This window comes from Acanthopagrus latus, chromosome 1, assembly GCF_904848185.1.
Source record: "Acanthopagrus latus isolate v.2019 chromosome 1, fAcaLat1.1, whole genome shotgun sequence".
NCBI lineage: Eukaryota > Metazoa > Chordata > Actinopteri > Spariformes > Sparidae > Acanthopagrus > Acanthopagrus latus.
Window position 1 is genome coordinate 3,012,310 of NC_051039.1, and position 27,429 is coordinate 3,039,738.

General features: G+C 39.5%; 3 protein-coding genes and 1 long non-coding RNA gene across 20 annotated transcripts in view; 3 read left to right on the forward strand and 1 right to left on the reverse strand.

Moving 5' to 3' along the window:
* LOC119018895 (B-cell receptor CD22-like) overlaps positions 1 to 5,972 on the forward strand; it is a 40,240-nt gene extending 34,268 nt beyond the window's left edge. For 5 of the 6 annotated variants that reach the window (XM_037096908.1, XM_037096915.1, XM_037096933.1 and 2 more), the window contains 7 exons: positions 130 to 390; positions 699 to 953; positions 2,318 to 2,578; positions 4,451 to 4,532; positions 4,634 to 4,685; positions 5,088 to 5,329; positions 5,481 to 5,972. In XM_037096908.1, coding sequence (XP_036952803.1) covers positions 130 to 390; positions 699 to 953; positions 2,318 to 2,578; positions 4,451 to 4,532; positions 4,634 to 4,685; positions 5,088 to 5,329; positions 5,481 to 5,556 — 1,229 coding nt within the window. In that variant the 3' untranslated portion in view covers positions 5,557 to 5,972. The remainder of the gene's footprint in view (positions 1 to 129; positions 391 to 698; positions 954 to 2,317; positions 2,579 to 4,450; positions 4,533 to 4,633; positions 4,686 to 5,087; positions 5,330 to 5,480) is intronic. The other variant, XM_037096941.1, reaches the window with a different exon arrangement.
* LOC119019319 lies at positions 133 to 11,532 on the reverse strand. The gene is made up of 2 exons (XR_005074991.1): positions 11,416 to 11,532; positions 133 to 202 (listed from the first exon to the last, which is right to left on the reverse strand). It is a non-coding gene; the product is annotated as an uncharacterized LOC119019319 (long non-coding RNA).
* On the forward strand, positions 6,083 to 14,846 carry LOC119019034 (B-cell receptor CD22-like). The gene is made up of 11 exons (XM_037097217.1): positions 6,083 to 7,281; positions 9,208 to 9,564; positions 9,714 to 9,926; positions 10,063 to 10,413; positions 11,050 to 11,256; positions 11,343 to 11,612; positions 11,781 to 12,041; positions 12,650 to 12,910; positions 13,129 to 13,210; positions 13,318 to 13,378; positions 14,247 to 14,846. Exons 1-11 carry the CDS (start codon positions 7,212 to 7,214, stop codon positions 14,487 to 14,489), a joined length of 2,376 nt encoding a protein of 791 aa, XP_036953112.1. The 5' UTR covers positions 6,083 to 7,211; the 3' UTR covers positions 14,490 to 14,846.
* Positions 14,847 to 15,864: 1,018 nt separating this feature from the next.
* Positions 15,865 to 27,424, forward strand: LOC119018979 (B-cell receptor CD22-like). 12 transcript variants are annotated; one of them, XM_037097125.1, is made up of 17 exons: positions 16,681 to 16,785; positions 17,296 to 17,422; positions 17,495 to 17,552; positions 18,710 to 18,757; positions 18,883 to 18,896; positions 20,009 to 20,089; positions 20,494 to 20,853; positions 20,959 to 21,114; positions 21,296 to 21,559; positions 22,424 to 22,684; positions 22,937 to 23,197; positions 23,548 to 23,802; positions 24,257 to 24,517; positions 24,924 to 25,005; positions 25,100 to 25,160; positions 25,739 to 25,923; positions 26,053 to 27,424. In XM_037097125.1, the coding sequence occupies exons 2-17, from the start codon at positions 17,329 to 17,331 to the stop codon at positions 26,141 to 26,143; spliced, it is 2,532 nt and encodes an 843-aa protein (XP_036953020.1). In that variant the 5' UTR covers positions 16,681 to 16,785; positions 17,296 to 17,328; the 3' UTR covers positions 26,144 to 27,424. The 12 variants fall into 12 exon arrangements, with proteins under 12 accessions (XP_036953000.1, XP_036953009.1, XP_036952992.1 ...); XM_037097105.1 differs by lacking the exons at positions 17,495 to 17,552; positions 18,710 to 18,757; positions 18,883 to 18,896 and adding an exon at positions 15,865 to 16,067 and having other exon boundaries at positions 16,669 to 16,781; positions 17,293 to 17,423; positions 26,053 to 26,177; positions 26,328 to 27,424; XM_037097114.1 differs by lacking the exons at positions 17,495 to 17,552; positions 18,710 to 18,757; positions 18,883 to 18,896 and adding an exon at positions 15,865 to 16,067 and having other exon boundaries at positions 16,669 to 16,781; positions 17,293 to 17,423; positions 26,053 to 26,161; positions 26,328 to 27,424.
* The last annotated feature ends 5 nt before the right edge of the window (positions 27,425 to 27,429 follow it).

Sequence of the window (27,429 nt, forward strand, 5' to 3'; positions counted from 1 at the left end):
ATAACAAACTTCTTTAATCTGTCAAGTCTAATGTTCTTGTGCGCCACATTCTCAGTTCATACACACAGTTGTTCAACATAGCATATGTGCTACTGTATATAGAATAATCTTTCAACACTTCTCCTCCAGATGGTCCAAGACTTCCCTCTGTGTCAGTGAGTCCCTCTGCTGAGATAGTGGAGGGCAGTTCAGTGACTCTGACCTGTAGCAGTGATGCTAACCCAGCAGCTAATTACACCTGGTACAAGGAGAACCAAACACTGATTCAAGGACCAGAAGGCTTCTATCATTTCTCCTCCATCAGCTCTGAGGACAGAGGGAACTACTACTGCAAGTCTGAGAATCAGTATGGAGAGATCAACTCTTCATCTCTATTTATAGACGTACTGTGTGAGTAAAAAATATTAGAAATTATTATTAGTACTAGTCAGAGAACGTTTCTTGAGGCCCTTCTTTGCCTGAAAATGAACACAAATCTAAACCCAAGCAGAAATTCTTGGCACAAATTTGTCCAAACTAGTTAATATAATCTTGGCACAGAGCAGCCAGTAGTCCTCGGGTCTGTTAGTAGTCACTGTAGCCTGCTAACTGGCTTTGTAGAGGCAAAATTGTTTTGCCCGTCCTAGCTAATGGTAGTTTGCACCTAAAAACAAGCTGGTTAACAGAAATTCCTGATTTGGCTCTCTTTTGACCACCAGATGCTCCAAAGTTTCCCAGAGTGACTCACTCTGCTGAGATAGTGGAGGGCAATTCAGTGACTCTGACCTGTAGCAGTGATGCTAACCCAGCAGCTAATTACACCTGGTACAAGGAGAATCAAACACTGATTCAAGGACCAGGAGGCACTTATGTTTTCTACTCTTTGAGCTCAAAGGACAATGGGATCTACCACTGCAAGTCAGAGAATATATATGGCTGGCTCAACTCTACACCTGTAAACATGAATGTCCAGTGTGAGTAGAAAGCATTGCAAATCACTTCTGCATTCAGTGTAATTAAGAAACATGTCACGAAGGGTTAAAAGGACACCCTTTTTTATCATGACTAATTTAATCAAATTGTACATGCTTAACTTGCACTTATCAGAAGAGCCAGTTTGTAAAATAAACACTAGTCAGTCGAGAGAAGAGTGATCACAGATTTTCCATCAAAGAAAGCTTTCAATGCCATTCTTTATATTTTTTTTTATGAAACATACTCTCCAGCTCTGAATTGATTGATGCTATAGCTATCACTGTTGTTGTTTGTCGTACCTAAACCACGTTTGTAGTGTCAGACTTGGGACAAAGAGAGGACTCAGATGCAGATTGGACAGAAGTAGAATCAAGCTTTATTTTTCTGATTCGCAACTCTTCAGACGAGATGACAAATGAAAAGCTATGAAAATCTTTGGACAGACAAGACGAAAAAACACAGAACACTCAAAAACATAAGACGCTCCCGAAGGAGGAAAACCTACACTATTCTAAATATCTGAGATATGAAGCTTGCAAAAGAAAAGTCACTCCGCAGAGGAAGGCACAAGGCAATAAAAAATATACTATTCTATCAAATATCAAAAAACAACAAAAGGCGCTCCCGAGGGAGGAAAAACAACTACAAAATGGCCTAAACTGGAACACAAAACCTAACCAGAAAATTTTCAAAATCAAAATCACTCTCTCAAGAGGTCAAATACAGAAAAATAAAACTAGACAATACTTAACAGGACGAGAATTCAAGGCTGTGAGTCAAGGCTTGGGTACACGACGAGACGACAAAATACTTAGGCGACGCAGACAGGGGAAGACAAAGACTTTATACACATGAGGGAGGGAGACACAGGTGCAAACAATCAGGGATTAGGGATGACGTCAGACCAGGAACACAGGAGGAAGGGCACGTGATCTGAAACGAGAGGAGAGTTACTTTCAAAGTAAAACATGAATTCACAAGACAGATCCCAAAGACAAGACAACCTCACTGCGATGTGACATGTAGATGCCAGTATTTCCTCAATAGGAGGCTGTTTGGTTCAACCCCTGTGGTTTGGCCAAAGGAAGAGCTTGAAGCCAGGTGAGATTGATTAGTGAGATCACATAGCAAATCCAGCTGCCCAACAATGTCCATGCAGGCCATGAAGTGATGCCTTTGCAGAACAACAAGACTGTACATAAATGAGGGCAAAATCTAGTTCAGTTCTGTAAAAAAAATTTCAAATCACAGAGTGATTCTTTGTTTCTGAGCTGCAGCATAAGGATACATCCTGGTGCTCCTTGGTGACCACAGTTACTCTGTTACTAATATTTGAGAAATTGCATGTTAATATATCTTCCAGATGGTCCAAGACTTCCCTCTCTGTCAGTGAGTCCCTCTGCTGAGATGATGGAGGGCGCTTCAGTGAATCTGACCTGTAGCAGTGATGCTAACCCAGCAGCTAATTACACCTGGTACAAGGAGAATGAAGACTCACCAAAAGCATCAGGACAGATCTTCACCATCACTGACATCAGAGCTGAACACAGTGGGAATTATTACTGTGAAGCCCAGAACAGAAGAGGACGTCATAACTCCACCTTACAGCTGATTGTTGTGTCACGTAAGTCACGCTTATTAAGCTAGCAACACACCCAAGCACTTCAAGATTACTTTTACCATGCAGTTAAGCCAGACAAGATAAGTATAAGCCTTCTTTAGGTACAATTATTTCTTCAATCTTCCAGCTGAGAACTTAGAGTTAAAATGAAATAGGTTTTCAACGTATACACATCTGCAAATCAAATACAGTATGTTTGCCCAGAAACTGTTTTCCTGTAGGGTATGGTTATCAAGATGATGGTTATTCATTCAAAAGTCCATTCCACTTTATTGCAGTGGCGTCTTATTGCTTCAGGCTTTGATGTGCTGAAATTCAACCCAGCTGCTTCACACTCCTAATGCCTTAGACACCACAAACAAAGAACTATTAAGGCATTTCCACTGGCGGTTCTGGCCGTGCTCAGTCAAACCGAGCTGCGCAGATTTACATTTCCATCACCAGTTTACCATGCTGAGTTGAGCCAAGCCAAGCCTGGCATTGGTCTTGTCCAGAGTAGATCCAAACTTGACACCTTATGACTGCAGCGGACCCATGACGACCCCCCTTTCTCCCTCAAATGATCCTGACAGAAACACCTGAGACAAACGTGTTTTGTGTTTAGTTTATCTACGGTGTTCCTTTTCATACCTTCAGATGTCCATCCCTCTCACAGGCCAAGGGATTCCGTGCATGAAAATTGCAAATTGAGTCACTGACAAGGCATGATCCTGGAAGATCAGTATCCATTTGGAATATGGACCCAGGTCTCATTTCTGTCATGCAAGAACCAAATGACTTGCAGAAGCAGCCCTATCATCCCATATAACCACAGTGCCACCCAAAAACCAACCCAAGGTACAAGGTCTTCTCCAGTTTCACAAAGTGGATGAACGGGCAAACTCATGAAAATTCCTCTCTTGGTACAAAATTCATACCGGTCCAGCTCCGTACTGCTTCATGAATCCAATATTCGCTGGAGGAATTGTCTTTCAAGGTAGTCCTACCCACTGAGACCACAACTACCTCACTGACCTATACCAGAATAATGGCTTCCCACAAGTCTTCCAATTCTGCTTTGTCTGTACATAGTGTTTAGTTTTGGTTCCTCAGTGCTTTCCACTTACCAAGTCAATGTGAGCACTTTCCCTTCACTTCTAACAGCAGCCCTGGAAAGGGCCTGTCTCCGTTCAATTCCTTTGATGCTTTGCCAGAATCTCTTTTCTGAATCCTTCTCCAGGATACATTCCCAAACTCTTTCCACAATCGTGCATTCACACAGAGGCAGCTGTACTACCAACCTCCTGAAACTGGTACTTGTCTGCCGATTCAGGTGTATTTTCAGCTCTGTGACATCCTTTAATGCAGGTATCTACAATCAGGATCTTTGCAGTTGTTGCAGGCTGAGCCAACACAGTGACCTTTTGACCAGAGCTCTTAACATCCCCTTCCTCATGGAGGCTTTGACAACCTGTAAAACCTCACCAAGATGTACCCAGTCTACCCTCATTACACATTTGGTTTTCCCAACATCTGTCCACCAGCTTCTCTTATCAAGCAATCTCTGTCTTCATCAGGGTGGCTACAGCTGACCTCACAAGTTCAGGATACATGGTTAAAGATTTGATCATTTGGCTACCAAGTCAATTGTTGACTTTTAGCCCGCTGTGTGAAATTACTCACAATCCGAAGTTATGGACCACCAAGACATTGGCACAAGAGTGTTTGTGATGTTTGACAAAAAAAAAACATAAGCAAAACTGAAGTTTACATAAGTAATTTTTCAGAATGCTTCTGTCTAAAGATGTATGGTTTTGTTTTACGATATTCATGTTTATCCATTGCTAATTGACTCAAAAAGCTGTGATTCCATTATTAATCGTCAGTCTTTCCCAGGTTCAATGAAATCAGTAGCTGCTGGATCAATGACTGCCATTTTACTGGTTATCATATGCCTCTTTGCCTTCTTCTTGATCAGGTGAGCAATTCAAGTAGATTAACATTCAGCAAGATTCTTAAATCCGGTCAGTTGATTTCATTCGATGATTCATTTGCTGGTTCATTCGTCCCCCTATCTAGACAAAAGAGGTCTATGAAACAAAAAGCTGAGGGACCAGACAACAACGCACAGGTGAGTCCACTCTCACCCGAATTCTAATATTGATATTGCTTCATTTTTCTCTTCACCCAATCACCTTCTCTTCTTCCATCATGTTCATTTCCATTTGATAAACCTTGCTGCATATGTATGTGTAGCATCCTTGTTTTCCAATACGTGTCATTAATTGTAATAACTCTGAGGGTGCTGGCTGGTTGGCTTTGGCCCTTTCACTGCTGGGACATATCCTTGAATTTTACTGACCTCTACTGGAGATCAGTAGTCATTCCAATTTTAAAAAAAACAAAAAAAACCAAAAAACAAAACAGAGATGACCTCAATCAAGGTATCAGTAAAGTCCGGGCTCTTACTTAACATTATCTTTGTTGGTAAGTACTTGAATACTGAATTGTCTACACTATGTTTACTCTTCAGCCAAATGTGGGTCCAGTGTACGACAACTGTTCAGCTACAGCACAGAGAAATCCATCAGAGGAGCAGGACGACCTTAACTACGCCACCGTAAGCTTCTCTAAAAATCAGGAAGATCCTCTCTACTCCAACGTCGGCCTAGCCAATCCCAAAAGACAGCAACATGAAGAGGAGGAGGAAGAGGAGGATGAGGATGGTGTGGAGTACACTTTTGTCAACTTTAAGAGTTCAAGTTCTTCCCCAGAGTGAGTCCATGAGAAGAATGGTCAATGTTGTTACCGCCACCACTTAATTGCTGTTGCGTCTGTCGATTTTAAACCTGGTCTTAATCAATATTTTGAGTTCATTTATGAGTTCACAATTCATTCATAATGTTTGTTTTTTTTCCATTCACAGATTAAGGTGTCAAGAAGTCTCTGTTGAGGATTCATCCGCTCTGTACAGCACAGTCACCAAAACCCCAAGAGTATGAACAGAATCTGAGAATCTGGGATGTTTACCTCACAGGGTTTACGCAGGTGTCCACAGTGACATCAAAATAGTTTAAGGACTGTCCTGGTCATTATTGCATAAAGACGCTTGGAGGAATCATACAAACTTCTCATATTACCAAGGACTTATCACAAAGGTTTAATCAGGGGCTCATAATACGAATTTGTACAAGTTCAGCTCTTTGTATCGTTCTTTGTATCGTAGTCTTTCTTTTCTCTGCCATTTTAATTTATTTGTATTTTTCTTACTGTGGATGTGTGTTTTTTAAGCCTGTGATTTATTTCTCAAAGTTTTAACCCTCAGGCAATAGTCTGCCAAACAGAGGTGACTGCACTGTTTTATGTTGTTTAAATAACCTTTTATTTTATTGAATAAAGATATTAAGTTAACAAATTATTTCCTGGGGCTGTTCCAGCTGTCAGCAGGTTCATGCACTGTGGTCTATGTTCAAATTATTAGGGAACCAGCAGGGCAAAGCTCCTCTAAAGGAAACCTAAGCACCCCTGAAAACACAAAAGTTTGAGGCGCCTCAAGACTTTGAGGCGTATTTTTCCCTTTTTACAAAATGTGTGAAGACTGAATTAAACAGTGTGTTAATCTGCTCAAATGTAGATGAGTAAAAGCATGAATGATCTTTTCAAGGTCGACCAGAGATTTAAAAAAAAAATTTAAAAAAATGGTAAGGTTTTTGGATGGTCCTCAGATGAAGAAAGCACATTTGAGCAGTTTGGTTTTCAGGAGATAATTTAATGCAAGGTCATCAAGTATAGATTCAAAAGTAGGGGAGACATTTACAGGGTCAATCAGAAGGCTTTCTGACTGAGTCATTTAGTCGCAGGAAATTCTGAGACGTCTAGCACTTAAATTCAGAGAGGCATGATTAGACGTTCACCAGGTTCATTAAGTTGAATGGATACATAAAGCTGTGTATCATCTGCATAGTGGCAAATTTAATATTCTGGTTCCTGATGATATGACCCTTGGTACACAAAACAAAAAATCACAATGGACCCAAAATGGACCCTTGGGAAGTGCCACAGGAGGAAGTGCAATAAATTCCTCTGAATTGTTTAGAGAAGTATAAATTAGCAAAACTATTTCAACAATCAAGTAAACCACAAGGACCTACAAAAGCGTATTTAAGTTACTTTGCACCACTGGTAGTAACCTGGGTTATTTCCGAAGACAAAGGGCGTTTCATTATTTTGTAATCTAAACAAATCTCAGTGTGTATTTTTAGACCAATCAAGTCGCCAGCTGCAGTTGTCACACTCTCTGCTTGTCTCAGCTACACATTATATAATCAGAAACTGTGACTTGGGAGGATGTGAAAGCATCTTTATCTTATTTTTTTTTCATGCAAAGTTGTGGCTCAAGTACCAAAAGGCCACTCTTTTTGTTCTGAAGTACATTAGAAGGGTGATGCGTACTTCAGGAAACAGCCAAAGGCTTGATTTGATCTGGGGAAGTACCAATGTTCAGCTGTTCATGCATGTTAATAATGTAAAGAGGAAGTAAGTCAGTTGGCCAGTATCAGCCAGACAACCCATGTCTTCTTTCAATACCGCATCCTCAAGCACCGCTGATGTACCGACTAGCTGATGTACTGAACAGTATGTAGAGGTTGTGACAGAGATGAGAGGAGCAGCTTTGAGTTTAAGAGCAGCAGCGAGTGGGTTTGTCATCTTCCTTCGCACTGTGTCAGGTACTGTGCAACTACAGCAATATTTTAAGTTATCTAGCACGATTATTATTATATTCGAACCCTACAACACTGATATTTCCTTGCTGTAAAAATTTGATTTTAAAATGTTTTATATTTGGGTAGAAATTTTTATTTATTCAAGGTTTCCTGCTAAAAAGTCAGGGCCAAAAAAGTCTCCTCAGGTGGTTGGTTCCAGTCCAACAGTGGTAAAATACATGTTTCGTCTAACAGGTTCTCTGTGTGTAATATAAAAAAAACTGTGGTTTGTGTAGACTACAAACACATGGCAGCCATCTGAATACAGCACCATGTGTTGAAAAAAAAAATGTAAAGGTGGTACAATTGTGAAATCGTGTACTAATCATTTATTGCATAATCATATATTTATAAGGAAATGATAGTGGAAGTAGAGCACAAAATATCCCAATATGTAATACTTTGCATTTATACTTTTAGAAAGTGCATCAATAGTACGTTATGCTGGCTTTATTTGAAGGATGAAATATGTAATAAGTATATACTTACAGTCAGTCATGCATGAGATTCAGTTACATTCCTGACAGTTCATGAAATATTTACATGAATGAATTCATGCTTTTTCATGCAATAACTGTACGTGCTGGTATCAACATCTTTTTTTTTTTTATCATTTTACATGTGTATAAAATCTTGTAAGCAGTTAATACGACTGTGCTGTGAGCTCAGTGTGCCCCTTCTGCCACTCAAAAGACTTCATGGTACCAGCATGATGTCAGTGAAGAGTTTCACATCCACATTCTGCATGTCCCTGTAGTTTCACACTCCTGACCTGACCACACACAGGAAACAAACCACATTGGTATTTTTACATACCGCACCATTATCACCAATAATTGTCATTCTGCACTTTCTTTTCCACCAGTGAAAGTGCATCAAAGTTTCGATGTATTCCCGTGCCTTCACTGCTGCTTATTTTAAGGATGACATCTGGATTTTTCCCAGAACTGGGTATTTTTTTTTGCAGAACTTTGCAGAAATAATTTTGCCACCATGTTTCTGGCAACAAAAGTGAGAGTTTTGGTAGGAAGTCTGGACATCTTGCAGCCATCTGTCAGGTAACATAGGCGGATATTTTTAGCAAGACATCTGGACTTGTTTCCACCATTTTTCTAGCAACAAAACTGTATTTTTCAGTGAGACATTGCGACAGGGAAGGCTGTAGCTCAGCGGGTAGAGCAGGTCGACTAGTGATGGGAAGGTCGCTGGTTCAAATCCTGGCTCCAGCAGCACTGAGCTGCACGTCAAAGTGTCCTTGAGCAAGATACTGAACCCCACATTACTCATGAGTGAGGACCCAGCTGGCGACTTGTCCAGGGAGTACCCTGCCCTCGCCCTGAGACAAGGCTGGGATTGGCTCCAGCAGCAACATCCCGCGACCCCATGGAAAGGGATAAGCGGTTACGGACAATGACATGACATGACATGACATTGGGACATTGTGCAGAAGGTTTTCTGGCAACAAAAGTTGGCAAGATTTGACCAGACGTCAATACAGTTTGCAGCCACCTCTCAGATGACAATAGCACATATTTTTCTTGCAGAGATGTCTTTCTGGCATCAAAACTGGTATTTCAAAGAGATGTCTGGGCTTTTTCTAGCAATTTTTCTGCTAAAACATACTTTTTTTTTTTTTTTTAGAGACATGGAGATATATTTTACAGTTGTCTTTCTAATGACCAAAGTTTTGTCAAACAGGAGAATGTAACATTATGGGTATTTTAACCACACCCTAAACTCATCCAGACCTTAAACATACTGTTACTGTCAAGACATACAATTTAACTGTAGAGATTCAACATATTCATGGTTTTGCAGCATTTATTCTGACAGTTAGGTGTTGTGTTATGAGTCTGACTGTTGTAGTTTCTGATGTTCTCTGTGTTACAGTGATACAGGGTCAGAATGGCTGGGGAGTGACTTTCAGCTCTTCTCAGATCTGTGCCTTAAAAGGATCAACAGTGGAAATAAACTGCACCTACACACACCCATCCAGAATAGATGGCCGTGATACCACGGTTGAGGAATCATTCTGGTTTACTAAACTGCAGGGAACAGTGCCTGTGGATCTGAGAACAGACTCTGGGTATGCAGGTCGAGTTGAGTACAGTTGTTCTGAGAAGAGCTGCAGTCTGAGAATCAGAGACCTGAGAGAGAGCGACTCAGCTGAGTACAAGTTCAGATTCATAATAAACCAAGAAGGTGGAAGATATACTGGTTCACCTGGAGTCAGGTTGAGGGTCACAGGTAACAGTTCTCTTGGAAACAATTAAGATTGACTCCAAAAATTCAACACTAGGAAACAAAATGATTCACAGTGTGTCTAAAATCATGTGTGTATGTTCACTTGATCAAAGTTTTCTACCAAAATTATATTTCTCTCTTCACAAATCCAGGTTTCCAGGTGCAGAGGGGCAACTCAAAATCACATAAAACACAACTAAACTGTCACAGCAGTTGTCATTTACCTCGTCAAACTTCCTACATCTGGTACAAGAATGGACGGAAAATTTGGCCAAAAAGATCTTTATATTCAGACACCTTTAATTCTGTAGACAGTTATTCCTGTGCTGTAGAAGGACATGATGATGTCCCAGCTCCTCCAGTGTGTGAGTTTACTTTATGTTCTTCCACAACCATGATGACACTTTTAACTTTTTTGCTAACGCTGGTGACCCTACTGGTCTACTGCAGTAAAGTTTACAGTGATTAAGGTAAAGAGTAATTAAAATATTTCATTTTCAGGTGGCTACCGTCAATCTTGCAACAGAGTGATGTACACCAACAGAAGGATCTGTGCCTTCAAAGGCTCATCAGTGGTCATTTCTTGTACTTACAGCAGTTATTACACCATCAGGTCTAAATTCTGGTTCAGTCCTGAACGTTCTCATCAGTGGCAGAGTCCTTCACAGCCTGAGGACCTTAGTGACTCTCAGTTTGCAGGTCGTGTTCAGGTCCTTGAATCAGAGAGAGGACGCTCCACTCTGAGAATCACTGACCTGACAGAGAGTGATTCAGCTGAGTATCACTTTAAATTCATAACAAGATGGTTTGAGTGGAACAGTAGTTTACCTGGTACAACTCTGACTGTCACAGGTACTGATGAACACACACTGATCATGTAATCATTGCATTCATATACGTATTCATCATGTGATTGTGTTTTCTTATTAAAATGCAACTTTGATACATGCATGGGGAGGGAAAAGTGAAGTTTAACACACGGGAAAGTATTAAACAAGAAGTAAATGACATATAAAAATAAAGATGTTGTCTGCAGTTACACTTTTGCAAGAGTAAGTCAGCAATAAGCTCAGTTCTTGAATAAAAGTCTTAAAGGTGCAGTATGTAAGACTTCTGGCGCCTCTTCCCATCAGTATTCCCCCGCTGGGTCCTCCTAACCTAGACCTGAAATCCTCCTCCTGGCTGTTCGTGCTCTTGTGCTAGTTGAGTAAACAACACCAAAACACTTTCCTGGTGCTCCAAGCACGAAAGCTAATTTGCTGGCAGCTACATTTAGCAGCAGTCAGGAGTTATTATGGTGAAACGCGCCCAGTATTTGTTCAGAGTATGACTGGACAGGTGGCCAATTCTTACATATTGTACCTTTAATGTATCTGATATTAATTGCACTTATATATCGGAGGTAATTTTTTTGGCAAGTCTGCGTGTGATGGATGTTTTTTGTTTTTGTTTTTTTTTAAATATGACGTTCCTGCTCTTTGTTTACAGCTCCAGATTTAAAGGTGCAGGTGATTTCTTCTCCTGCTGGTCCACAGCTGATTTGTTACAGCAGCTGTCTCACTGATCGTTCTCCCTTCATTTGGTACCAGAACGATGAGAAAATTGAAAAAGAAACGTCTCCTTCTTATACTGGATATGTCGATCCTGCAGACAGTTACTCCTGTGGCCATGAGGGTCACCGCTCTGTTCCAGTCTGTGAGTTTAACCCATTGTGTCACTGTGTGTGGTAGAAAACACTCACTGAATAAAACATTGATGTATGTTCATATTATCTCCTCCAGATGCTCCTAAGCTTCCCTTTGTGTTGATCAGTCTGACGGGCGACATTATGAGGGACAGTTCAGTGACTCTGACCTGTAGCAGTGATGCTAACCCAGCAGCTAAATACACCTGGTACAAGGAGAATGGAGATCCAGACCTTCAACCTCTCAGTAAAGATCCACAGCTTGTCTTCAGCTCCATCCAGTCCTCTGACTCTGGAGAGTATAACTGTACAGCTGAGAACCAGCTGGGGAGGAGGACGTCCAAATCTGTCTTTGTCGATGTGAAATGTGAGTAAAAACAACTTATTTTATAGTTGATTGTTTGTTGATGGGTTGAGTCTTTTAAACAGAGTGCAGCTACATCAGTAGCTGCTTTCTTCACATACAGTCTGTGGCTGCAGTCGTTTGAGAAGCACAACACGTTGTTGATGATTTCTCTTAACACCTTTCCTCCAGATGCTCCAAGACTTCCCTCTGTGTCAGTGAGTCCCTCTGCTGAGATAGTGGAGGGCAGTTCAGTGACTCTGACCTGTAGCAGTGATGCTAACCCAGCAGCTAATTACACCTGGTACAAGGAGAACCAAACACTGATTCAAGGACCAGAAGGCATCCATCATTTCTCCTCCATCAGCTCTGAGGACAGAGGGAACTACTCCTGCAAGTCTGAGAATCAGTATGGAGAGATCAGCTCTTCATTTGTCTCTATCGATGTTCAGTGTGAGTAAAAAAAAATCACCTATGTGGTTGTTTTTCTGATGAGGACTCATGTTTGTTTAAGTATGTTTCAATTTCAGCAGTGTATAACAAAACTAAACGAAAGCGTTGGTTTGTGAAAAGGATTCAAGACTTTAATAGTCGTATCAGCTGCAGGCGTGCAGCTGTAGAAAGATTTCACTTATATTTTTAGATGTCTTCTTGTTCCTGTAACTGAATGTTTCAGCTTCACTGTGTTCAGCGAAGAAAGTTGAATATTTTCTTCGTGCTAAATGAAAAACTGATTCTATGAGGTGGGGCTTTGATGAATGATGTCACGAGTTTGGAAGCCAATCCTGGTTGTGTTTGACGTGGAAACTTAAACCCTCCAGTGCACAGTGACACTGAGAATGGACTATACTGTGAACCTGGAGACGTCTTGTGTCCAGCAGTTAAACTTGTGAAATAAAAAATATTTGCATGTCCATGTTTTCTGGAATGAATAGGTTCATTTAAAGGGGACTTTAATGTGGTAATTATACTTTTTTTCTGCAAAAACCATGTCAGAAACACATCAGAGAATGTCTTTTGTGAATGTCATCTTTAATCAGTTTGCACATACTTTTCACCAGATGGTCCAAGACTTCCCTCTGTGTCAGTGAGTCCCTCTGCTGAGATAGTGGAGGACAGTTCAGTGACTCTGACCTGTAGCAGTGATGCTAACCCAGCAGCTAATTACACCTGGTACAAGAAGAATGAAGACTCACCAAAAGCATCAGGACAGATCTTCACCATCACTGACATCAGAGCTGAACACAGTGGGAATTATTACTGTGAAGCCCAGAACAGAAGAGGACGTCATAACTCCACCTTACAGCTGATTGTTGTGGCAGGTGAGTTACTTACGTTCACCTCTTTTCCACAGATTTTATTTAGATATGGCAGCACAAGTTCCTCTTACCGTATGCAGGTGTGTCAAACATGGCAAATGCAGCTGTTTTCATGGCACAAGAAGTCACTGAATCATTTGATGGGTTTGAAAAATGGATAATGGGACACGCAGGAAAATTTTTGGCCTAATCAATTGTCAGTACGTCCTCCTGTTATCCAGGTGCTGGGAAATCAGCAGCTATAGGAACGATCACTGCCATCCTCCTGCTTGTCGTACCTCTTGCTGTCTTCATATGGATTAGGTGAGTAATAGTGTGTTTACGTATTTATGTTCACAAATGCTTCTAAAATGCTGTCACCTGTTCTCTGACTCTACTAGTTCATTCAATTTTCCCGTCCTCCTATACAGAAGAAAAACATCCCTCACACAGCAGTCTAGTGGTGGGAAGAGACCCGACAATGGAGGACAGGTGAGAAAGGAAGATTTTCTTGTTAATCTTTTTTCTTTTTTCCCTTGTGAAAGAGAAATCTGGAGTCAAGTAAAAAAGTAAAAACAACTGTGACTGTGGATCTTACCTGTGATGTGTCTTTGTTGGAGAACAAATAATCCAGAGCACTCTGATGAAAATAAAAGTCCTGTATTGATTAACTAATGGATAAACCAAGTTCATCGGGGAACACATTTATTTATATATTGTTGCATAAATCACATATCACAATGCCTCAGGGAGCTCTACGATCTGCACACATGAAATGTTTAACTACCTGTCAAATAATATTGACCAGTTGATCTAACCCATCCAGAAAGTAGGACAAAGAACTGAATTAGTTAATTAAATGTGATTCGGGGAAAGTAAATGTATTCAAACAAAGCTTTTTTTCTTTTAAATTTCTTCACCTTTAAGGAGTGAAATACTGACAGCCTGAAAACAAAAAAGTTCTGTTGAGTCAAGTTGAAAGTCATCAAAACTGTGACTGAAGTCGACTGAATATGAGTCACTCAAATTCACATCTCCGGTCGTTTCAACATGGAAGAAAATGGAAGAATTTTTTTTTGTAACTCATTATCACATTATTCACTTAAGTGTTTCCGCTTTACTCAGCTTCAAAAGAGAAGGATTTATAGACCTCTGCTGGTGGCAGCAGGAATTGCACCAGCAAATACACTTCATGCTCAGATTCAGGATCAAAGTAGAATTATACAAAGACCATCAAGTATTGTGACCAGTAATTCACAAGATGATGAAGAAATTAGAAAAAAAAGAGGAACAATCTATGTAATTTCTGTTACTGTGCAATATAAATGTAGTTATGCTTGAATTCTGTTTGTCCCGTCAGGTAAACCTGAGTGAAGTGTGTGCCACCCAGAGACAACCAGCAGAGCAGGATGTTGAACTTCACTACGCCAGCATCCACCACTCTGTGAACCAGGAAGAAGCTGTCTACTGTAACATCAGACAGGCTCGGCTCCACGGACGAACTGAGGATGAGGATGAGGAGGACGGTGTTGACTACACTATTGTCAAAACTAACAACACTGGTCATGCCCCAGGGCAGGCCTCTTCACTCTTAGGAACATAGTAATCACTGTAAGATCTTATAAAAAAAGAAACGGCCAGTGTGAATGTTTTATTTTCCTTCACAGAACAAGACCTCAAGAAGATAGGAAGGGTTTGTTTATGTGAGCAGGTAGAAGTGTTGTACATTCCTCCTGACAGACATGTACAAGTACAACATCACCTGCCAAAAACAAAGACATGCTGGTTATGTGACTTGTTTTTTTGTTTTTTTTAAATAATTGTTTCTTAAAGGCACAGCTAGGAGATCGCCGGTTCGCGTCCCGGTTGGGACGCCTGGGATCTTTCTGTGTGGAGTTTGTATGTTCTCCCTGTGCAAGCGTGGGTTTTCACCGGGTACTCCGGCTTCCTCTCACAGTCCAAAAACATACTGAGGTTAATTGATCATTCTAAATTGTCTGTAGGTGTGAATGAGAGTGTGGTTGTTCGTCTCTATGTGTAGCCCTGTGATAGACTGGCGACCTGTCCAGGGTGTCCCCTGCCTTCGCCCTAAGTCAGCTGGGATAGGCTCCAGCCCCCCCGCGACCCTGCAGAGGATTAAGCGGTGTGCATATAATGTGTACAGATGATGGATGGATGGATGGATGTTTCTTAAAGGCTTGGTTGGCTGAAATAAAGAAAAAAACAACAACAACAAAATATTTTCTCACTTAACGCTTCTGGAATCGAGCCATTTTTTGTTTGTCCATCTGAATGACATAAACACACAGGAAGTATTTGTGATTTGGATGAACAAAGCTTTTGCTGTAAAATGTACCTGAAACTTTGAAGCATCAGTAGACAACCATAATGTAAAATGAGGAAAAACCTGAGGACGACAGTCTGAACACGTTATTTTTTGATGCCTTGTGTGTCTTCAGGCTGTATATATATATATATATATATATATATATATATATATATATATATATATATATATATATATATATATATATATATATATATATATATTGTCTTATTTATTTAAAACAGCACTGCATCTCTGTGGGAGAAAAAAAATATGAAGAGAAATGATGAGCAGAAATTCTCATTTTAAGTTGTTATCATAACAATTCATAAATATAAGAGAAAAACTTAAAATGTTTGGATACATTTGGAAACATAAAGTCGAACTATGAGAGAAAAACTCATAATTACCATACAAAACAACTTGAGCATATTGTCTGATTACTTTTTTCTCACAATTTCTACTTTCTAAATCTTATTTTCATGATTTACGAGGGGAATATATGTATTTTTGTGTAATAAAGGCTTGTTGTCATGATTTTATTTTCTTTAATTGATGACACTGGGCTTTCCCAGGCTCCCTGAACTACTCAGTTAAGATTTCAGGCCATGACGTAAGACGTAAACGACAATCTAACGGCATCGCCGTTTGACGAGGTCAGAGGTCAAAGAACGTTGGCGGGGCTCTATTGTGACGTATGCATATTAACAGAAATGTAGACGTTGATTAACTGTCAGTTGGTGACGTACAGTTGCTGTTTAAGTTGGTGAAAGTTAAGCTAACTACGAGTTAAAATGACTCGAAACAGTTTTAACGCGAATGAAGTTTAAAATACGGCTTCTGTGTTTACCTGTGGTAAGTTGTGATGATGTGAGCAAGATATTAACTGACACACCTCGAAAATGTATATAATCTAAATGCTAAAGCTAGCTTACTGTTTTAGCAGAAAATGTCAGCTGTATGCTAGCTGCCCAGTATGAAGTGGTGGAAAGTAGCTAACGTTATCTTAACAGTAATTAACTTTAAATACTGCATTGTGTCATATTCTGCTTTAAATACCCTTGACTATGTCTTCCAATGCTGCTTCTACTTGACCGCAAGTCAAACAAACATATTTTTTCTCTGCTACATTTTTTTGACATAGTTAAGTAGATTTGATTCCTTTGAGATCAGATTTCTTCAGTATTGATTTACTGTCCCTTGCTGAAAAATAAAGCTCAGCATAGACCAACACCAGACCACAACATATGCTGGTCTTGCTAGTGACTTGCATATGTTGTGGTCTGGTGCTGGTTTTGGTGCTGGTCTGTTTTGTTTTTTTCAGCACGGTCATTGCCAACCTAATTAGATTAAACGTGTATCAACAATACATCAATACTGAAAGACTAAAATAGGTTTAATATAAACTTTTTAGAAGAAGTTTGCATCTACCTCATAAAGTTACCTGAATATCTAGAAACTTAAGACCCCGAGGCATTTTCCAGAGGAACAGGTGATGAACAAACCAGAGCAAAATCTACCAAGAAGCCGGACAGACAACTCCAGAGTTGTTTCATGTCTGCTGGATGTGTAAGTAAGCAATTATTTTCTAACATGAGCCATAATAACTTTAGTTAAATAGTGATGTCACAGTAGTCTCTCTCTTGTTAGCTAGTTGTTAAGGTACTCAGGAGCTTTGAACTCTGTGGTGGGCAGATGAGAGTATGTGCTTGTGTGAAACATGTTGTTTGGTGAAGCTAATAGCAGGCAAGTCTCAGAGCATTTACTCAGCTAACAAATAATATGCTTTTAATTTGAAACTGATGTGCCAATTAAGGATTTGCCAGTTAAGAAAAACATGAAGGGGTTTGAACTAAGAATGTAGTTTTGTGATTTAGTTGTAGTTTCTGCTGTTGCTGCTAGGTGGCAGTGAAGAGCCACATTTGACTTGTAGATCGAAGATTTATAATATAACAAACCATTTTGTGTTCATGTACATTGTTTCCTTTTTCTTGTGTGTTTTTCATCTTGTTTTTTTTTTGTTGTTGTTATTTGTCAAAACATTGTTATAGTTTTGATATTATTTGATTGTTTGTATCAGCAGCTCCAGCACCACCCTCAACACTCAAGATTCAAGATGTTTATCACCCCGGTTTTACAAGTACACTCATGTGAAAATCTTTTGTGTAGAGACTCCACTACAGAAATGGTCTGCCATGAACAAGGCCAAAGGTAGGTATTTTGAAATGTGCAATTAGCCTGATAATCATCAAACTACTCTTAATTATATTTATTGCATCGCCGATGGGAGACTTGTTTTGTAGCTGAAGAACAATCAATCAATCACAGAATCTTAAACAGGTAATCATAAGCTCTTCCTGCACAAATAAAGGATAATTAATGGTGGTAACCTCATCCATCAGTTATTTTTAGGGTTAGGGTTTTTATTTTGGAATGCTGTTTTGGGCTCTGGTAAAGTTATATGATATAAAGCTAGTCCACTCCTCTGTGAGCAGAAGCCACACGAGTCATTCTGAAACTTTAAGTTGTCAGTCAACACCCTGGTGTCGGTCTTTCCAGTGAGGCTAAGAAGTATGACAGGCCATTAACTGCATCCCACTCTCATCATGCATATTAATAATGTGAAAAGGAAGGAAGTCGGGCTTGTCTTCACAGCTTGATCTCATTCCAGTGCTCACTCTCATGACAGCAGGATCGTTGCCTTTCAAGAACATGTCTTTCTCCACTGAAAGACGTTTATTGAGGTGTGCTGTATTTGTTGTGTACATGATTTGAGGCAGCGATAAGTTTACCTGCAGCAGCAAGTGGATTTACTGTCTAACTTCTCTCCGTGCCAAGGTAAGTTATATCTTCATTTAAACTGTAATGCATTTATCACTCTTATTCAGATCAACATAAAGTGGATTAACACTTTCTCTAAATATGATGTTTGATGTGATCACCTGATTTGATGATGTGAGTAAAAATCACCTGTTTCTTTCACGTTGCATGCTTTAAAACTGTAATGTTTTGTCACATAGATTCCACACTGTGACTTTTTTGTCTTCTGTTTCCATAGAAAATATAACCGTCTTGGAAACTTGAAAGTGTGCATTAAATTGTTGAGTATCCTTAAAGTTATGTTCGTATGTTATGGTGAATTTAAAGCTAGAATAATGTTAGCGGTTCATCTGAACAATTCCGATTAAAGTGTTTATCCATTTTTTGAGAAAATCTATTTTTAAAGAAGTCTTAACAATAGAAATAAAAAACCTCCCCCTCAGTGTGACTTGCTGAACTAAGTGTGATATTTCCATACACTCTATCGTTCACAGTATTGTCAGCTTTTGTTATCTATATATCACGTTGCTGCTATAAGTAGTTGGGTGTGAACAGAGAGGAAACTATGAATAGCACATTGACCCTTTATCTTGTACAGTGCTCTGCGAAACTGCATTACGATTAATAGATATAATGCTTTGTTATTGCTTCATTGCACCATGTTTAAAACGGAGCAGCCGGCGGGAGATTTACCAGTTAGCCTGGAGCCATTTTGTCTGCCACAGGTAACATCTTCATGTGAGAATGTATTGATCAATTAATATTCAGTCAACATCCGTGCATATACTTACATGAGTGACATTGAAGGTTTACTCAAAATTTACATGCCTGGTCTTCCTCACACGTCCAGCTCTCCAGGTGCAGGTGAGCTGATCAACAGTCTATCAGAGCTGAAGTGTCACGATGAATTTTGTCCCTCTGCCCCTGGTTTGAGAATAGACAGATAAATAAGGCAGAAACATCTTACAAACACTGCTTTTATTCTGAAGGCATCTATTCCTGTGTGGTGTGAGACTCTACCAAACAGTCTTCCAATATCAAACTGCCATCTGGTGGAGACTGTAACTCATTGCACCACACATTGTTGTCTTGACATGGAGCACTGTCCTCCTTCAACACTGCAGCTGCCAGTTGAAGACATTTCTTTTGTTTCTCTTTTACATGGTTCACCGTGACTTTTTCATGTGACTTTTGTTTTTTGTGCTCTAACGATTGCAATTTGAAATGAAGTAAAGCACCAGGGGTCGACCGACGTGGCTTTATCAGGGCTGCAAAGAGTTTCAAGGAGACTGAAAACTAATATTTGGGACCTATATTTATTTGCAGTAAAAATTAAACTCAAAATTCCAGTGATGAAATGAGTCAATTAGTATAATATACAATTTTCTCAAGTTCTGTTCCTCAGTACAGTTTTCAGTCACTTAAGTATTTCAAATTCTTCGACTTAATACTCTCTCTACTACATTTACTTGATCTCTTTAGTTACTATTTACTTTCCAGATTCAAATGATTCAGTGTCTATATGCAACGAACTGTGGCGTGTTACCGAACAGATGTTGTTGTGGGGCAGGACATTGAGAGGATGTTGCATCAGAGCCAAAGTAGTACATTTTTAGTTTATTTTATCAGCAATCTGACAGAAAACAAGTACCAGCAGACAAAAACAGTTTCCTTTACAAGAGTAAAAGCAATTGTTACCTCTACCCCTGTTGGAAACCCACAGAACGAGTCTCTCATTCTTGAATAATCAGTATTAAGAGCTCCATACAGTTTACAAAACAATAAAATGACTAGTTAAGTCAGACAGTTACTGACTACATGCACATTTTAAAGTCTACTTTAACAGCTTCACATATGTCTGCTATGTGTGTCTCTGTTGTCAGCAGAATTATTTATTGATATATTTAGTGTGATGATTCATGTGATATGATTGATCTTTTATACATTGACCTGCTGATGTGCTTTAATTTCTCAAGAGTCACACAAGATGAGAGGAGCAGCTATGAGTTTAACAGTGACAGCGAGTGGATTCCTTATCTTCCTTCTCCCTGTTCCAGGTAATGTATGTCTATATTTACATTGTTGGGCATTTAGTTACTCAGAGCAAGTTAAAAGATATCTTTTAGAATGATATAAAAGTAAATGATTACCTAAATACTATTTTTCCTGTTTGTTTCTTGATTATTTGTGATATGATGCCAAATGTTGCAGACTCTTAAAACACATTCAGTTCTGTTTTCTGTTTCCATTTTTGTGTAGTTAATGTTAAAGAAAAAGAGTAGTGCTGTGTCAGTGATCTATACTTGCAGCTGTTAATGTTTCATCTGGCGCCTGTACACTAAAGCAGGATGTGTTGTAAGTGATGTAATTTCAGGGTTAACTCTGTGTTACGAAACAGATTTACCTCTTCTTTCCTCTGTTATAAATCTGATTTTGGTTTCTGGTGTTCTCTGTGTTACAGTAATACAGGGTCAGGATGGCTGGGGAGTGAATTACTCTTCTGCTGAAATCTGTGGCGTTAAAGGATCAACAGTGGACTTAAACTGCACCTGCACATACCCATCCAGCATAAATGGCGTTAATACAACAGTAAATGAAACATTATGGTTTATCAAAGGGCCAGATCATGACCCGCAGGATCTGTCAACAGATCCAAACTACTCAGGTCGTGTTGAGTATCTTAGTCATGATGACAACAATTATATTCTGAGAATCAGAGACCTGAGAGAGAGCGACTCAGCTGAGTACAAGTTCAGGTTCATAACAAACCAACCAGATGGGAGATATACTGGTTCACCTGGAGTCACTTTGAGGGTGACAGGTAACATTTTCATTAGAATATTGATTCCAAATGTTCAAATTCTTGGTAACATTATCTTTGTGTATCTGTTTGCATGCATACAATTGATGATCTTGACTTGTCCAGACTTCCAGGTGCAGGTGAAAGTATCATCTTTATATATCTGGCACAATAATGGACAGAAAATGGATGAAGAAACATCTTCTCATCCAGCCTCTGTTAATGACAATGGCAGCTATTCCTGTGCTTTTAGACGACAAGGCGATTACTCTCCTCCAGAGTGTGAGTTTACTTCACATTGTCACTAATAAAAAAGCTAAACTGACAAGACATTGTACTATATGTCAAAATTAGGGAAGGCGTCTCGGAATCCCTTTACATGTTTGTGCATGTCCCTTGTGCTAGTCAGGCACAGACACCTTTTCATACATGAGTTAATTTATATTCATATATCCTCTTCCAGATATGCCAAAAGTTCCCTCTGTGTCATTCTGTCCCAGTGGTGAGATAGTGAATGGCAGTTCAGTCACTCTGAGCTGTAGCAGTGATGCTAACCCAGCAGCTACTTATACCTGGTACAAGAAGAATCAACACCACCGATCTCTCAGTAGAGAACCACAGCTTGTCTTCAGACCCATCCAATTACTTGACTCTGGAGAGTATTACTGTAAGGTTGAGAACAAGCTTGGGAGTAGAACATCTGAATCCATTTCTATCGACGTGAAATGTGAGTGAAACAGCTGATTGTTAAAAGCAACATTCGGCTGATGACTGTTGGCATTCTGTGCTCTTTTTGCTGATCATACCTGCTTTCATCTGCAGCTTTACTCTGTGTTATTTTGCTTATGGATTTTAAATAATCAGTTCATGTTACTAAATGTTTGCCATCACATCAAAGCTGCCCTATGTGTAAGCTAGTCCCTCTAGTGAGGAAGTGAAGCTGGTCCAGTGACTCTAACTTCTAGGTAGTGAATCAAAAACCTTCCTCACTCCAAAATTAACCTTGACATTTCACAGCAGATGCAGTCTGGTTGAATCTGCAGTGTGGTCAGATAATAGTAAATGAGACTAACACTCAAGGACATGAGCATTTCCTCTTTTGTTCATTGTGCGTTTACTTCACTGTGCTGCAAATGTCCAACTTTTATTCTATGTAACTTTAACACCATAGCACTCAGAAAATGTAATTTAAACTTAAGCTGCAATACATTAGAATGCTACTGTAGGAAAATCAGTTATGTCAAGTCCATGTGTAAATGATTGCAATGTATAATGTGGGTTGGCAAAAAGCTAAATCTGAGCCTACAAGTTGCAGAAGGAGGCCTGGGAGGAAATACAGATATTCAGATATATGGTTCATTTATGTATGCATCTTAAGATACTCTAAAGCTTCCCTCTGTGTCACAAATGAAATCTTACAATTTTATACCTAAACATAACAAGACAGTAAAAAGTGCTCTAATGTGTGTTGCCAAAGGGGCTAATTAAACTGTACTTTCTTTATTGAACCTTTAAAAGTGTAATACTTCTCTGAATACTTAATCCACATGTCAAAATTAAATGTAAAATGCGTTTACGTTTTATCCTCCAGATGCTCCAAGACCTCCCTCTGTGTCGATGAGTCCCTCTGGTGAAATAATGGAGGGCAGGTCAGTGACTCTGACCTGTCGCAGTGATGCTAACCCAGCAGCTAAATACACCTGGTACAAGGAGAAACAGATGTTGTCTGAGGGGCCAGATGGCACCTACCATTTCTCTTCCATCAGCTCTGAGGACAGAGGGAACTACTACTGCAAGTCTGAGAATAAATATGGACAGATCAACTCTTCATCAGTCTTCATCCATGTCCTGTGTAAGTACAAAACATTTGCATATGAGGCATATGGTTTGTACATTTAAAAAAGTGGTTAGTGAGTGAGTATACATTTTTTTAATGTACTGACTGTTGAGGTGAATTAATATGCTGAGGGAGTTACAATTGGTTATTTACAATCTTGCATTTAATCTGTTATTCTATACCTCTTTTAAATATGTAGTTCTTCTGTGAATCTTTAAACTGTATCTTAAAATTAAATATAAAATGTGTTCACGTTTTCTCCTCCAGATGTTCCAAAGCTTCCCTCTGTGTCAGTGAGCCCCTCTGGTGAAATAATGGAGGGCAGTTCAGTGAATCTGACCTGTAGCAGTGATGCTAACCCAGCAGCTAATTACACCTGGTACAAGGAGAACCAAACACTGATTCAAGGACCAGGGGAAAAGGTCCATTTCTTCTCCATCAGCTCCAAGGACAGTGGAATCTATCACTGCATGTCTGAGAATAAATATGGACTGATCAACTCTTCATCTCTCGTTATAGATGTCCAGTGTGAGTACAGAACATTTTCATATGAGGCATATGTTTGTACAAGTCTTAAGTAAGATTAGATATTGTTTTAAAATGTACTCACCACAAGAGTTGAGGTCAGTTTTCTTGACAGAGTAATTCTTTGGTCTTTACAATAATGGGAAAAAAATTACACGTTACACATGTTTTGTAATAGTAGTTGTATATAGTTTGTGTCTGTAGACAAAGAGAGCATCTGTCATGCAGAACAGTGTTGAACCATACCTTTTTTTCCATACTCTAGACATATACTGTAGATACTTCCCAGACAGAAGCGCTTACATATTGTGTATTCTAACATCAAATGCCTTTCTATCCATACTATTCCTAAGATGCTCCCAAGCTTCCCTCTGTGTCAGTGAGCCCCTCTGGTGAAATAATGGAGGGAAGTTCAGTGAATCTGACCTGTAGCAGTGATGCTAACCCAGCAGCTAATTACACCTGGTACAAGGAGAACCTGCTTCAAACACCAGGGGGAAGTTACCATTTCCCTTCCATCGGCCCAGAGGATGGAGGGCATTATCACTGCAAGTCTGAGAATAAATATGGACAGATCAACTCTTCATCCCTCTTCATTAATGTCCTGTGTAAGTACAAAACATTTGCAAGTGGTTACTAAGTTGAGATAGTGTTTGTATGTTAAAGGAGTTATTATAGGGCCTCAACAATATTTGAAAAACGTGAAATGTTTTGTAAAATTTGTAATACTAGACGTCTGTAGTTTGCATCTGTAGATGGCGAGAGACTCAGTGATGGATAAAGATTGGAGACTGAATACATATCTATGTTCTAAAAAGCAATCACTCTTGTAGATGGCCACTGTGTAAGACTTGTAAGACTTTACCAATTTGTCTAATTAAAATGTTACTACCAACAAAAACATGGGTCATTAGAATAATAAGTAAATATTATGAAAATTTAGAATCAATCAGTTTATAATCCCATGGAACAGATTTATTGTTTTAATAATTACCAAACAGGAGCCCTTACATTGTGTATGTTAATATTTAATCAAATGACTCTCTATTCATACTCTCCAAGATGCTCCAAGACTTCCCATTGTGTCGGTGAGTCCCTCTGGTAAAATAATGGAGGGTAGTACAGTAAACCTGACCTGTAGCAGTGATGCTAACCCAGCAGCTAATTACACCTGGTTCAAGGAGAATGATGACTCACCAAAAGCTTCAGGACAGCGCTTCACCATCACTGACATCACACTTGAGCACAGTGGGAATTACTATTGTAAAGCCCAGAACAGAAGAGGACATTATAACACCACCTTAGATCTGAATGTTGTGGCTGGTAAGTTATCATCAGAAGTCACACCACACCATCTAGGTCTCATTTTGTGACCATGCATGTGTAATCCAGAGTTCTTGTCAAACTTTTGTGTTCATTAGAAGGAGTTGCTAACTGCTTCATTTGTAATTGAGGAAGTGCACTGTTGACCCTAAAAATCCAGTTTTAGCAACATAGTATATGAGCCCCTGCAGAATTCACTGAAACTTTCATACAGATTCAGTGGTGTGCAGATAAACATAGCTATATCAACAGTTAACATAATGGAAGACATGCTTCATTTGTCTCTTAGGCTGGCCACAGTTATTAATTTTTCATGAACAAATAATATTATTATTAAGGTCATTACTATTTTATTTGTTACACTCTAATTAATCGTCAGTCTTTATGTTTGATCTCTGTTTTCTAGGAGCATGGAAATCTATAGTTGCTGCCACAGTTCCTGCCATTTCCCTCGTAATCCTACTCACCTCTGTCTTTCTATGGATCACGTGAGCCGTTTTGTTTCACAAATGCTTGTTGATAATGTAGCTCCTTTTAGCAGTGAGTGTAGCATTTCAGTTGAACTTGAATTCTCCTGACCAGAAAGAAGAGGGGTTCTAAGCAAACTTCTGAGGCTGGAGAGAGACCAGACGACAGGGAGCAGGTGAGGTAGTAGAGTCAAAGCACTCAATTATTTATTGGTTAAATGATCACACATAAGATGGCAAGTCCAACCAGAAGTGGTAGAGAATTCACGGGTTGACAGGAATGAGGCAGGAGAAAGATGCAGGTAGGTACCAGTTCGGGTTTAGATTCAATTGGACGGAATCCAAAGGTACGACACAGCATTGAAAATCTGACCCTAAGCTGGTGGAGATGGACTGTATGGTACTGGACGGCAGATACCGTGGGGGTTAAGTGTGGAATGAGAAACGTGTGCGGGTGGACATGGGTCAGGTGATTCAGACTGGTAGGAAAGTCATGGCTGCTGGTGAATGGATGGAGAAGCCAAGTTTGGAGAGTTCCTAAGGAATTCATGGGCCTTGTGGAAGTGGATCGTTCAAAACTCCTTTAAAGAGAAATTAGGCTATTTATAAACTGCATAATCTGCTGTTGGTGACCAGGATCTACAACGACAATAACAAAATAGTTTCCCACATTAAGCCTCTGTCTTTTTTTGTGGCTTGGAGTAAAACCTCAATCCTGCCCGCATAATTCATCCTATTTGTCCGTTGTCCACAGATACAACCAGCAGAGCAGCGGGTTCAAATTGAGTATGCCACTGTCTACTTCACAAATAAACAAACCGATCCCATCTACTCCAACATCAGACCAGCTAATGCCCGAAGATACAAGGATAAAAATGATGAGGAAGAAATGGTTGAATACGCTGGTGTGGCATTTAACAGTGCCAGTAGAAGTTGGAGGTAAGCAGCTCCTCAAACAAAAACATTATCTATTTGGTGCAAAATAAAGTTGGAAACAATTTATGATGATTTTATTCTAATAATTTTGTCACTGTGTTCCTCGCGTCTTTTAATTTATTTTCCTCCCAGAACCAGAAGTCTGGAAGCTACAGCTGAGCCGACTGCAGTGTACAGCAAAATCAACAGATTCCACAAAAAACATGGACAGAGGAATCTGTAGTCTGCTCTGCTGATGAAGGTTCTCAGTCACCCAGGTCACATTAGAATGCACTTGGCACACAGGTCAAAATGAAGGACATGTAAAGTGTTCACAAATCATTGCAATTGACTGTTAATGTGATTTGTGTAACATGTTTTAGCATGGCTCTCTCTTTCACTTACTGACTGATTTGATCTTCCCCTAGCTGGAGAACCTGCATGGAGGCAGGTGTGAGAAGTTGTTGGACTCATTAGAATGATGAACATTATTCCTGACTGGCTTCCTATCCACAGACACAGTTGTTTTGCTAGAATCTTACTAGAACCAGGATTTGAAAACTGTGTCTCTGTTGTGCATTTCACTTTTGGTGAGCACAGTTTTCTGTACAATATACAGGGCACCACTTTTTCACCCTCTTGTTTTAAATAATGCAGCAATTCAGTCTAGCTAAAAGCAAAAATGTGTGATGTGTAATGTGTATACCCTGTGAACAGTAAGATGTGTGAGTTGTTCTCATGGATTTTCTGAAAATCTTGATGCCTCAAGCAGAAGAACAAAATAATACCATTATTGCTGCCAGAGAAAGAGACCTTGAAGCTAGAGAGCCACTTGGAGCGATCACCTCCTTTTCCTTTTCTATTTCAAAGCTGCGAACTCTTAGTTAAAATCAGTGTACTCTACCTGGATGGGCTGGAAAACCCTGGATACTGCAGCTATTGTGTCGCTTGAATTCAAACAGTGGAAGAAACAGGAAACTGCAGATGTATGGACAGCACAGTAGAGATACCATGGCTCTCACTTTTTGTGTTTTGGTGGAGGTTTGGACACTTGCCTGAGTGACACTGAAATACATAACTTTTTATTTTAAACAACAAAAAAACTCCACATAATCATGGACATTTTTTAGGTGTTGATAAAGAGACAAATGTGGGGGCAAAATAATTTCAAAATTTCATTTACTGTGACTCACAGATTTATAATTTATTGCACACTGAAACTATGACAGCGCACTTTACTTGACCTGCAGTTATATTTGAGCTGTAAATCTCCATTAAGTCCATTTTAGTTTTTTGGGGGTCATTTGTTGTAAGCAAAGTATCTTAAGTTTTGAGGTGCTGTTCAATTTAAACAAGTTCTGAAGAGTTTTTGAAATATGTTAAAGACTTTCTGAAATTCTGCCTCTGTTCACATAGAGTTTACATGTAGTGGGCAGGTGTAAGTATTTACAATCAAAATTAAAAGATGTGATTAATGCATTCCATACAGCTGCAGTAGCAACAAGATTAAATTTGTCTTTTCTCATCTGT